Source organism: Podarcis muralis, chromosome 10 (assembly GCF_964188315.1).
Source record: "Podarcis muralis chromosome 10, rPodMur119.hap1.1, whole genome shotgun sequence".
NCBI classification, from domain to species: Eukaryota; Metazoa; Chordata; class Lepidosauria; order Squamata; family Lacertidae; genus Podarcis; species Podarcis muralis.
This window is the reverse complement of record NC_135664.1, coordinates 53,020,904-53,032,952: the sequence shown is the minus strand read 5'-3', so window position 1 is coordinate 53,032,952 and position 12,049 is coordinate 53,020,904. Positions and strand designations below refer to the sequence as shown.

Sequence of the window (12,049 nt, the reverse complement as noted above, 5' to 3'; positions counted from 1 at the left end):
AACAATTTGATTTCTTATTATATTTGACTTATTGGGCCACAAGAAATTGCACACGTCTGAATAGAGGGGGAAAGTTTGCTTCTTGTTGTCTGTGAATACAGGACAGATAATGTGCTTTTTGCCCAGTGGATCTGCACGCCCAGCCGTCCGATTTCCCTAGCAAACCTGGCTGGGAATCCCTCGACTTGCTTCCTCGGGCCGAGCTCCCATCGCCGTCCGTGCAGCAAGGAGCCTCGCCGCCTTGGCCGCTGATGGACGCGGGACACGTGGCCGCACAATGGGGACACACGACTGACCTCAGCCAAGTCGGCAAACTGCCCCCGACCTGATCCCGGCGTCCTTTGCGCGGGGAAGGTTGCTGGGGGGGAGTAGAAAGGGGAGGGGCGAGTTTTCAAAGACACCCCCCCCCCAATACTCCACCTATTGCTTTTTGCTGTCGAGACGTGGGCTGCATCTGCGACGCAGGCAGTTCCGTTTAGAGTTGCGATAGTGACAGCAGCCGAGGAACTCGGTTTGATCCAGAAGTCGACGTTTGCAAACGGCTCTCTGCAGCGCGTTCACCCCACTTCTCATTTCCTATGTTGCAAAAGGGAGCGAGGGATGGGAGCTTTGAATATCTCTATCCCGCTCTCCTCCTGTTAAATGCAACAAACCTGTCACTTCGGGTTAGTTTGAGACCCGAGGCCGCTGATTAGCATGAGCTGTAGCTAATATGCTTAAGGCTCCCTAATTATTTATTATGCCCTTAATGGCTGGGGGGGGGGAGCATCGTAACGACGTCCTTTTTAATTAATTTATTTTTTTAAAGAATAATGGTAAATGAACAAAAAGAGTCTCTAAAACAACGGCGACGATTGATTTAGGGCTGGTCCACAGAGGAGGAGGGGAGTGATTGTCCATCGTGGCCGGACGGAGGTCAATGTCACGGTCACCCGATTTGGAAAGTGAAAACTCGGAGAGAGTGAAATACTGACCTCGCTGAAGTCCCAAGTGTGTGTGTTGGAGGGGCGGGAGATCCGACTGGCCATCGTTTCCTCGAAAGGTCGCCTCCCCTCCTTCCGTCCCCCCCCCCAAAGACGGAGTTTCAGCCCTGAAGGGAAACTTTGAATCAGAAAAACAAATGCAATACTCCAATTTAGAATTACTGGTGTGTGGTTTTGTTTGTTTGTTTAGTTTAGTTTAGTTTAAACACACAAACTTTACGCATTCCTTTCTGCGGAAGTTCCGCGTCTCTTCCCATTTTGGAGGAAATCTCAAACAATTTCCCTCTCTTTCCCTTTAATTCACAACATTTCAGGATCCAGAGTTATAGTCAGAAAACCGTTTTTTTAAAAGTTAACTTCTCTGTGCTCTCCCCCCTCCTCCTCCCCCCTCTCCCTTTTCAAACTCCTTTTCTCCCTCCAGCTCTCTTTATCTTTCTGCGGGTTGTGCCAACTATTTATTTATCTTTATTATTCCTTCTCCTTTCTTTTCTTCGCATTCCTTCTTTTCTCCCTCTCTCCCTGTGCCTGGACAGTGTGATCCTTAGCTTGTTACCACCCACTGCACGCTCCCTCTCTCTGCTGTTGCCGAGGTGTTTCTATACAAACTTCAGCGTCCAGTTGTCATATTAATTATTACACGGAGTAATGACTGAAATCGTCAAAATAAGAGGGAGGCTTGAGCAGAGTCCTCCCCACCCCACCCCCCTCCGCCTCCTCTTTCTCCTCCTCCTCCTTTTTTCCTGCCTCCTCAAAGATTCAGCAAAAGACCCTTTGCAGCACAAAGCGCTAATTGGGCTCCAGCAAATACCCTGACAAGGCATGGAAGATAGGGTTCATAAAGCCCCACAATTGTGAAGGGGGGAAGGATCCCTGAATAGACCCCACGCTTCTTTTCTAAACTCTCTTGCTGAGCAAAAAATGGACTGATTCTTGAATACTGGACTGATCTTGAATGCTATACCCAGCAGAGAGAGAGAGAGAGAGATGGAAATTGTAAGGGTGCCCCCTCCTCCTCCTTCCCCCGCCCTCCCAGCTATTCATGTCTTCTATGCGGAGAATAAGCTGGTTTTTTTTTGTTTTGTTTTTTGTTTACTATGAAAGACCTTTTACTTTACTTTCGCTCTTAGAGATGGAAGGTTTGGGGAGGGGGAGGCAGAGACATGTGCCTAAGACCCTAAGCTAGCTTGCCTACTGTAACAAAACAGAGTGTAACAAATCGGACCCTCCTTTCTCCCTCCTCCCCAAAAAAGTTCCAAATGTATTGGGTCTTTTGAAGAACTAGGTAGAATTAATGACTTTCGTTATGCTTCTCGAAAGGACGGGCATTTTATCATCGCGCACGCGGGGGAAAGCTTTAAAAGCAAGATTGTTTCTTAAGCAGAGGAAAGTTTTTAAAAAAAGAAAAATGGAGAGGGTAGTGGAGGGACGTCAAAAGACCCCGGGCCTGTGGCTGCCTGCAATTCACACCCAGAAAACAAGGGCAAAATAATGACGGGCGTTTCTTGAAGGGGAGCAGAAAAGGAATATTTATTATTATGGGGAAATTGAGGACTCTTAACTGCAGGTGCAGAGCTAGTGAAAGGAGGCTGTGTGAGAGAGAGAAATCGCATTTGGTACCTATAACTCTTCACTTCAATAGCTATTTTACTCTGATCAGTAATTTGAGAAGAAAGCCTGATAACAAAACTAATTCAGAAGCTATATATGTGTCTTTGTGTGTGTGTGTGTGTGTGTGTGTGAGAGAGAGAGAGAGAGAGAGAGAGAGAGAGAGAGAGAAGGGCATCATATAGATATGATTGTGTATCATAAGCAAAGCCTACAGGAGATCTGGAGCAATGTAGAAGTTTAGAAACCTTACCTGGCTGATAAAACTAATGTTCCATTTTCTCCAGGAACAAAACATCCCTGGGTAGACTTGCCCCCCTTATGGTCATGCAGGGGAGGCATGGACCTATTGGGTCCCATGCACCACTGGCTTGCTGTTTCTTGCCTTTTTTAGACACTTTCATTTGTGGCAGGGACAGAAACCTGAAGCTCCCCAGCTGTTACTGGATTCCAGCTCCTCTCAACTAGCATGGCCAATGGGCCTAGGATGATGATAGCCTAGGAACACAGAAAGCTGCCATTCTGAGTTAAACTGTTGATCCATCTCACTCAGTATTGTCTACATTGACTGGCAGTGGCTCTCAGAGGTGGATTTAGGGGAGCACTGGGTTTAGTCACACTGGGCACTGAGCGGCACAGGGGGCGCAGCAACTGTGATTTAGAACGGAGCACGAGGAGTGGGCGCCATTCTCCTCCCTGTTGAGTTCTAACAGGGCTGAGTTCTTAGTTTTCAGACTATGGAAAAGGAAGAAGCTGACAGCCAGTGCCACACACACACACCTGGCCTGGACTAAGTAAGAAGGCAGGTGGGTGACTGGGTGGTTGAGGACAGAATGATAGGCCTTCACCTATCAAACATCATGTGGCCCAGGTTGCCTTAAACCTGTAGCTGTCCCTGCCATGAAAAGCTGGGCTTGAAACACCTTCTCAATCAGGGATGACCATTCTGGGCAAGACAGGTGCATTGTAAGATGCTTTGTTTCCAAATATTTAGGAAATAACAGCCCCCCCCCTAATCAAAAGATCACATATGCATTTATGGGGCATATTTACAAAATTGTCTGCCTATGGTCAGTAGGTTGTGTGAATCTCTCCTCTTTTGAGCAGAGGCTATCAACAGGCATGCAATGGACTAAGTGGACTTTTCTACAAAGCCCTTTCTGTCCCTGGGCAGGAGAGGGGGTTGAGGTCTAGCCCCTCCCCCCCGCGGCGCGGGGGCTGACGTAGCCCCCGCGAGAGGTGAGGGAATCCCTGGGCGTGCTCGCGACCCTGCCCGCCTATCGGCGGGCCGGGGGGAGGCGGGGCTTAAGGTTCTACAAACTCATTGCTGTATACAAATATATCAAGGTGAGTCATTGGAATGAACTTTGGGTTTTATTTCATTGCACATCTAAGTCTGGAACATATATTAGCCTTAGAGCCACACTACATGTGGACACAAGAGGCCTCTGGTCAGATCTCCCAACTTCTTTGCTTTGAGTTAAATTTCCTTGATGGGCTTTACCAATTTGCTCAAGCTGCAGTGAAGTGAGGTGGATGCTATGGGCCTCTGTGCTGTTTTCTTAATCTAAAATTGCCCCCTGAAGCTAATGGCAGGCCGGGGGGGGGGCATAAAAACACAGCACCTGTCTAAGTGCTTTCAGCAGCATCAATATTCTCACGTTAAAAATAAGAGCTAGCCAAGATGTCTGGTTGAAGAGGCTCCTAGAAATATAATGCTGGTACCCAGGGCTGCTGACATTTGACAACAGGGATGGAGCATCTTTTTTGGTCCAAAGGCTGCAGACCCTCATAGGAAACCTTCCAGGGGCTGCATGCCCATTGATGGGTGGGGCAAGCATAGGGGCAGACTTTGCTAATCTTTCATTATATGGCGCTCTGTGAGGCCAAAATTTGGCATTCCCAAAGAAACCTCTCAGTTATGGATCTTCTCAATTTTGTGCCCCCTCGGCTTGGAGCCCTGTGCAGGGGAACTGCCTGCATCACCCTAAATCCAGCACTGGGGTTGGAGTAAAAAGGGTCTAGGAAAAGAGGCTTCACCTTTCTCCATCCAGGAAAGGAAGAAGCATTATCACAAAAGTCCTTGAGGAGGCACTAGGCAAAAGCACTTGAGAGGAGCACGACCAGGGCTGGTGAGGGGCATGGCCTGGCACTCAGGACCAGGCAGAGATCCCTGGAGGGCTGCATTTTAAACAGCCATATGCAGGGCTTGCCACTACATCCCGGCAAGTCTTTTTATGAACTTTACATTATTTTTGCAGATCTGACCAGAGTTCTTCCTTGTACTAAAGCTATGCGCTCATGAATATTTGGTGGGGTATGCAAAGTGAAGCATCTTCATATGCCTTAATTGGCTTCAGATTTGTGATTCCTGCTCCTGAGGGGCATTTCACACACGTCACAGTAGTTTGCCAAGTTTGCCATCAGCTGCACACATGGCAGGGAACTGGAGCAATCCCAGCTCCCTGGCAAGTGGAATACGAGGCGTGCATCTGGCAGGTCATGTTTGTTGTATTGATGTGCTACGGAAGCTCCCCTTCGCTCGGAAGCCCGCCGCCTGACAGCGCTCTCCAAGCGGTCGCTCCGTCTCGCAAGAAGGGCTGGTGCTTCTCGAGTCTCCGCTGCCCCCGCCCCGCTCACTCGTGGGGGCCACGCCGTTGTCACCGGGCTGCTCCTCGCAGGGGTCTCCCAAGAACCGCGCTCTCAGGCGCCCTCCACCCAACTCGCCGCCTCAGAAAGCGGCTCCTGAGAGGAAAGCTCGCGCCAGGCGCTGCGCCTCCCCCCGCTTGCCAGGAGCCCGGGGAACCCCTCCCCCCTCGCCCTTTCTCGACAGCCCCCTCCCTCTTCCATTACCGCCTCGGCTTCAACTCAGCCAATCAGCGCTCCCTCCTTCCCCCCACATGCGGTGGCCCAGCCCAATTGTTTATTCAGCGGCTGGGCCAACGGCACGCGCCGGGCGCACGCACTTGCAACAACAAACCTTGCAAGCGGAGCGGTGGGGGGAGAGGAGGCGGAGTTGGGTCCAGCGCGCGTGCACGCGGGTTTGCTCCTCTGTGTGTGTGCGTGCGCGCGCGTCTCTGTGTGTTGTGCCTTTTCCATCCAATTCTTTTTTTACACACATACACACACACACAACACCCTTCTCCGGACCGGTCATGAAAAGACGGGCAGCACTTCCCCGACTCGCGGCCACTCATTGCAAAGCCGGGGAGTGTGGAAGGCGCAAGGTGCACAGAGAGAGAGAGAGAGTGCGTGCGTGTGTGCGAAGAGAGGCAGCGATAGGAGGCGGCGCGAGCGAGCGCGCGGGGGGGGGGGGGAAGAGTGTGAAGAGAAAAGGCGGCGGCCGTGGGGCGAGCGGGAGGGGGGGCCACAACAGCGAGCCCAGCTCCGGCCGCCCCTTATAAGAGACACAATCTCTGGACGTTTTTGGCAAAAGGGGTTTGGCGAAGCGGGCTGCGCACACGCGAGCGCCACGAGCCTCCCTCGGTTCCAAAGAAAGGGGAGGAGGCCAAGCCGGCGGTGCCATCTGAGCTCGCTCGCGCTCTACACCCGCAAGCCTTTTTCCCCCTTTCTTTTTATTTTTTTCAAAAAGAAACCAAATTCTCCTTCCCGCGCCTCAGGCCAGCACAAGCCGCGCGCCTTTCCTCGTCCGTGCGGCCGCCCAATGGCCAGCGCCAGCCCCACCAAGATGGACAGCGTCGCCAGCCAGCCGCCGCCTCCCGCGCCTTTCCTCCAGCCCGCCTGCTTCTTCGCGGCGGCCGCGGCGGCGGCTGCAGTGGCCGCTTCCCAGAGCGCGCACCAGCAGCAGCAGCAGCAGCAGCAGCAGCTCAGCCCGGCGTTGGCGGGCCACCCGCAGCACCAGTCCTCTCCCGGCGGCGGCGTCAAAGCGCCTGTTGCGGCTGCGCCGAAGCCCCTGCCGCAGCAGCCGCAGCAGCAGCAGGTGAAGCGCCCTCGCTCGTCGTCGCCGGAGTTGATGCGCTGCAAGCGGCGCCTCAACTTCAGCGGCTTCGGCTACAGCCTCCCTCAGCAGCAGCCGGCGGCGGTGGCGCGGCGGAACGAGCGCGAGAGGAACCGCGTGAAGCTGGTCAACCTGGGCTTCGCCACGCTGCGCGAGCACGTCCCCAACGGCGCCGCCAACAAGAAGATGAGCAAAGTGGAGACGCTGCGCTCGGCCGTCGAGTACATCCGGGCCCTGCAGCAGCTCCTCGACGAGCACGACGCCGTCAGCGCCGCCTTCCAGGCCGGCGTCCTCTCGCCCACCATCTCCCCCAATTACCCCAACGACATGAACTCCATGGCGGGCTCGCCCGTCTCCTCCTACTCCTCGGACGAAGGGTCCTACGATCCCCTCAGCCCCGAAGAGCAGGAGCTCCTGGACTTCACCAACTGGTTCTGAGAGGCCCCGGAGGCCCTCTTGGCGCTGGCTGGGCAGCAGGTGGGTTTGGCTGAAGCAGCTTCTCGGGCGGGGGGCGAGCGGGGAGGGGGTCGTGGCGGGGCTCCGTTGCTGGCAGGTTGGAAAGGAAGAAGGGTTTGTTCTTTTCTAGAACCTAGAGCTGGAAGATACCCCCGAGGGTCATCTAGTCCAACCCCCTGCATAGAACCATAGAGCTGGAAGGGGGACCCCATCTAGCCCAACCCTCCCTCCGCACTGCAGGGATCTTTTTTGCCCAAGGTGGGACTCGAACCCACAACCCTGTGATTAAGAGCCTCGTGCTTTTAGTCGGCTATTTTTCCTTTACCATCAGTACACATGGCACTCGTCGGAGTGAGGAAAGGCAAGGCCGCTGCCCCAAGGAGGTTACAATCAAAACAACTTTGACGGGGAGGATAAGCATGTGCAAATGCACCTAACAAGAGCTTAGGAGTGGAGGACACCATCTCATTAAAATTGATGGGAGTTGATTGACCTGTATCATGCTGAGCTCAGTGGCTCTTCTCCAGAGTGGTAGGTTGCAGTCCATGGACTACTTGCCCTGCTTGGGCTCCGGGTGAAAAAAGAGCCCTCTTGGTCCATGGCAAATGGAGTGTAGGGTGCCTATGCTTCTCTTTTCTTTTCCTCTCTTTATTCAGTGTTCAATACTGAGATACATTCTGAGTGCCCTATGGGGAGGTGGGACCTACTTTGGACTAGCCCTATTTGATTACAAAACTGCAAATAACTAAGTGCTCCAGAAGTACTCCTGGAAGTCAGTGTAGTGGTCAACTTTAGTAGGATCTGTCAGTGAGACAACACTGGCCTAAGTGGCTTGTGTATTACATAGCCTGACTCCAAGACTGGGCTTCTGTAGTCAGCAAAATGCTTAATATGCAGTAGGCCTGGAAAATGGTTTGTAGCCTTCAACTGGGATCTCACTGAGCAGCTAGGTCAATACTGCCCTTAACCTTTATTTATTTCCCATTCACTATCTAATGTATATCACAACAATATTTTGCCTACATGAATCAAAACACTAAAACAACAACAAAACCATGATAAACCGTAAGCTAGCACACTTGGATTCCTGCCAATTGGTACTCAAAATAATAACTCAGAAGAATATTCCATTGGTTTAACTTCCTGCTGTGTCCTATGAGAGGGCCAATAGATCTATATTATGATATAGAACTGTTAAAGGGGCTTCATTCCAAATATGTCTGGATGCCAGTTCTGTGGAAGCTAACAGGACCCATACTGTGGTCAAAGGACACTATGTGAGGTCACTTAGATCCCAGGTCTAGCCAGTGCCTGGATGGGAGGCTGCTTGAGGTCCATCACGCCAGTGTAATGAATGTGATTACTTAATCTTAAATGCGACCCAGTCCAGTGGGATCTCTGCCACTGTTTTCAGTGGGACCTCCTCCCTAGTAAGATTTAGGACTGAAGCCTTATGCACACTTTCTGGGGAAGAAGCCCCATTTATCATAATGGGACTTTTTGTGAGTTGATATGCATTACTGTAAGTGTGTTCAGGACTTTGGAATTGCACCCATTGAAGTCACTGGGATCTACACTGCAGTCCTGAATAATTTACTCAGAAGCATCTTTGAGTTGAATCCAAAAAATTCAACGTAACAGAATTGTAGGCCTTGCTGTGAAGCGGATGTGTCTTTCTGAGCAGAATGATCACTTAATGGAGCTGGCATGCCAAAACCAATTGTGTCCTTGTCACAACTTGGATTAAGCCTTGATGCTTACCTCTCTCTCCTTATGTTGTTACAGGACTTGCTGAAAAACGGTTGCATCTGTTTTCTTCCCACTATGGAAAGGAAGAAAAGTCAAGACAGTGAAGCACAGAATGAGTTTGACTGCATTTGCAAGAAACCGGAAGCACTCCCTGATTCTGCCTTTGCACTCCAGGCTGTTTTGAAGAGACATGCAGCCCAATTCTATGTATGTTTACTTGGAAGTTAGCCCCATTTAGCGGAATGGGACTCAACTACTCCCAGATAAGCCTGCACAGGATTGCAGCCTCAGTGACATTCACATACATAGGATCAGGCTGCACAACGGGCTTAGTAGCAACAGGAGGCCCAAGAGCAACTATCTGCCTATTCAGTACCCCCAAAGTTAAACAACACTGCCTATATACATCATATACATCTTCAACAGAGCAATGAGCTTCCCGTTTTGTTGAAATAAATACAGTATTGCTTCTTTGGAAAGACTGTTTCACTCGCAGCTTTCTGGACACAAAACACAGTGCAATCCTAGCATACTTACTCAGAAGTAAGCCCCACAGCATTCAGTGGGACTTCTTCCCAAGTATATGGCTTTAGGACTGCAGCTGTGCAGACGAATCCTGTGTCTGTTTACTAGATTCAGTGGGACTTGCTCTTAAATAAGTGTGCAAAGGACACTCCTGTTGCCTAGTACTTGTGGAGATTTTGAAAATCAAAACTATGCTGTATTCAAAGAATCCTCTGACGTTTCCCTCTCTCCTTCATCCACTTCCTCCCTACCATCCCCATCATAAAATGCTTCCAATTTTTTCTTGTGAACTTTTTATTATATAAAAAAAAATCTATTTGTATCAATCCTAACCAATTTTGGGGATATATTAAGCTATTTTTGTATATAAGAGACAGAGAAATTTATAGACTTTTTTTGTACAAATGGTTTAAAATGTGTATATCTTGATAACTTTTTAAATGATATGTAATGCTTATTACCTCTTCATATCTAGATGCGTAGTCAAAATGACCTTACAACTGCCATGTTTTTGTCATGTGGTCTTGTAAAGGACTTGGAAATGCCTCCGGATGTACTTTAGCACCGATGTGTCTTACTTTTTTATAGAAACTTTGCTAATGTATTAATAATGTTATTAAACAATTGTTCAAAGTGAACAAAGTTTATGCAGCTATTGTCCAAACGCAAAATGGTAGCTATTTATTTTACAAGCTGCTGCCTTTTGAAGAAAAAGAAAACTTTTACTACTGCCTTTTCACACTGTTTTATTACAAACTTACAAAAATCATGTATAACCATGTTTTATACAAACTAGTTTGGTAATAAAACCTTTTGTTTCAATTAAAGCAACGTCTTCCTGGTTCTACTGCATATCTTGATTTTCTTTTCTTCCCTATGTTTTCCATGTATAAGAAGAGTCAAATATTCACAGAGGGGGATATTACACTTCTGGGGCTCAATCTGTGTGCATGTGAGGATTCAAAATAAGCAGGCCTACAAGGATATTGCAGTAGTTGCTCTTCTGCTGCTGGGTTTTCCAAACGTGTATGAAGTAGGGAGAGGTCTGCCTGCTTAGTTTCCCTTTCTGCATCTACACATCATACCCCACCAAAGAATGAATCCTAGCAGGGAGGGAGCTCTTTTTAAAAATCTGATACCTCTGTTCTCCACTTTCTAGTGCTATATAACAGGGTGTACACAAGAAAATCAAAGATGTTTATCAGGCAATATCCCTTAAAACCATGTTAGAGAAGCGCTGGCGTATGAGAAACATGAAACGGGATGGCGGGCAGCAAAGCCGCAGAAAGTGCGCGCCTGAGATTCAATACGCCGATCTAGCTGGCCTGTTTTTTACGTTCCCCCAACAGCGTGATCTGCGTGTAAAAGTGCCCAATTACCAAGATTCAAAAAGAAATTGGGTCTCTTCCCCCTCCCCGCTTTTTTCCCCTTTTTGGCTAGTCTCCTTGTTGTCAGTTAGCAAAGACGTGACTAGAATCCGCCTCTGGTTCATTCTCTCCCCCTCGTCCCTTTCCACCTCCCCGTTTCTTGCTTAGCTCCTCCCGCCTTGCTTGCAAATTCAGTTTGCGTGCGCCAAGCCAAGCGGAAAGCCAAGCGCAAAACGCATCTAATAAAATAAAAAAGGAGGTAGCCAATGTTTCTAAAAAAAAAAAAAATCTATCCTGCTTTTTAAAAAAATGGAAGAAAGAGAGAGAGAAAAACAATGCTACGCGAATAAATTAATACAGAAAGTCTTCATGCACTGGACTATAACGGAATTTTATTTAATTTGGCAGCATTGCATTGCCATACATGCGGCCTCCTTCCCCTCCTCTACTTTCTCCCCTCGTCCATTAATATGCTGCGGGAGGGGGAGGCAGGAGTAAAGAAACCATTGGATTGCCCATTCAGTACAAGCACTCGTTTTAACCGATCTTGCAAGTTTTGTTTGATTAGGAAAATAATAACGGTTACATTCTCTTCTGCCGCTTTTTTATGCTATTTAAAAGGTGGCTCCCTTTTTCGTTTGTTTACCCACCTTTACAAGGCTGTAGAGATAAGGTATGCAAATGAAGTTTAGCAAGTAATTTATGGCTATGTGTATCCCATTACGACAATGTCTCATTCTGATACTCAAAGACCAAATTTTCTGTTCCTTATGGAGACAGGTGTTCTCTTTTTTTTTTCCCTCCCTCTCTCTTTCCCCCCACCCGCGCGCTTTTCTTCTCCTCTGAATAGTCAATATCCAGACTCGTGAAATCAAGAGGCAAAGTTACGGCGCTCCTTGTAACGAAGTCAGAAGCGGGCAGGAACCCAAACCTTTCGCCCCCCGCCCCCCCCCAAAGACCCACACCATTTCACTGGAGATAGGAAAGTGCAGGGCAGGCTGGAGCGAAATCTCATTACATCTGCTCTAATCGCTTAGCAACACAAAGCCTTTTCTTGTGCTGGGAGGCAAAGCTATTCAGGGGCTCTGACAAGACGGATTCAGCCTTAGTAAACTCCATAAATCAGGGAGCATCTATTTTATGGTACTCTCAAGTTTTCAAGCTACTCAGCTAGCGCTATATGGAGGGAGGGGGGCGGGGGCGGAGGACGCGTTAGGGGCGAAAGAACCAGAGATACCGATGGAAATTGTTAGGCGTTGTTAGAGGAAGGGGATTCGTAGAAATCGAGCCATATTTGCCCAATGCACCTCAACCACTTTTCCACTTTTCTTTCCCAAAGAATAACTGCGCGAACGAAACAAGGGGCAATTCAATAAACGCTCTTTAAAAAGCAGGGCGAGCACACA

General features: G+C 49.1%; 1 protein-coding gene across 1 annotated transcript; it reads left to right on the top strand.

The window, feature by feature from the left end:
- The first annotated feature begins 5,937 nt into the window (after nucleotides 1-5,937).
- ASCL1 (achaete-scute family bHLH transcription factor 1) lies at nucleotides 5,938-10,103 on the top strand. Its single transcript, XM_028745891.2, has 2 exons — nucleotides 5,938-7,023; nucleotides 8,788-10,103. Exon 1 carries the CDS (start codon nucleotides 6,253-6,255, stop codon nucleotides 6,982-6,984), a length of 732 nt encoding a protein of 243 aa, XP_028601724.2. The 5' UTR covers nucleotides 5,938-6,252; the 3' UTR covers nucleotides 6,985-7,023; nucleotides 8,788-10,103.
- Nucleotides 10,104-12,049: the final 1,946 nt, after the last annotated feature.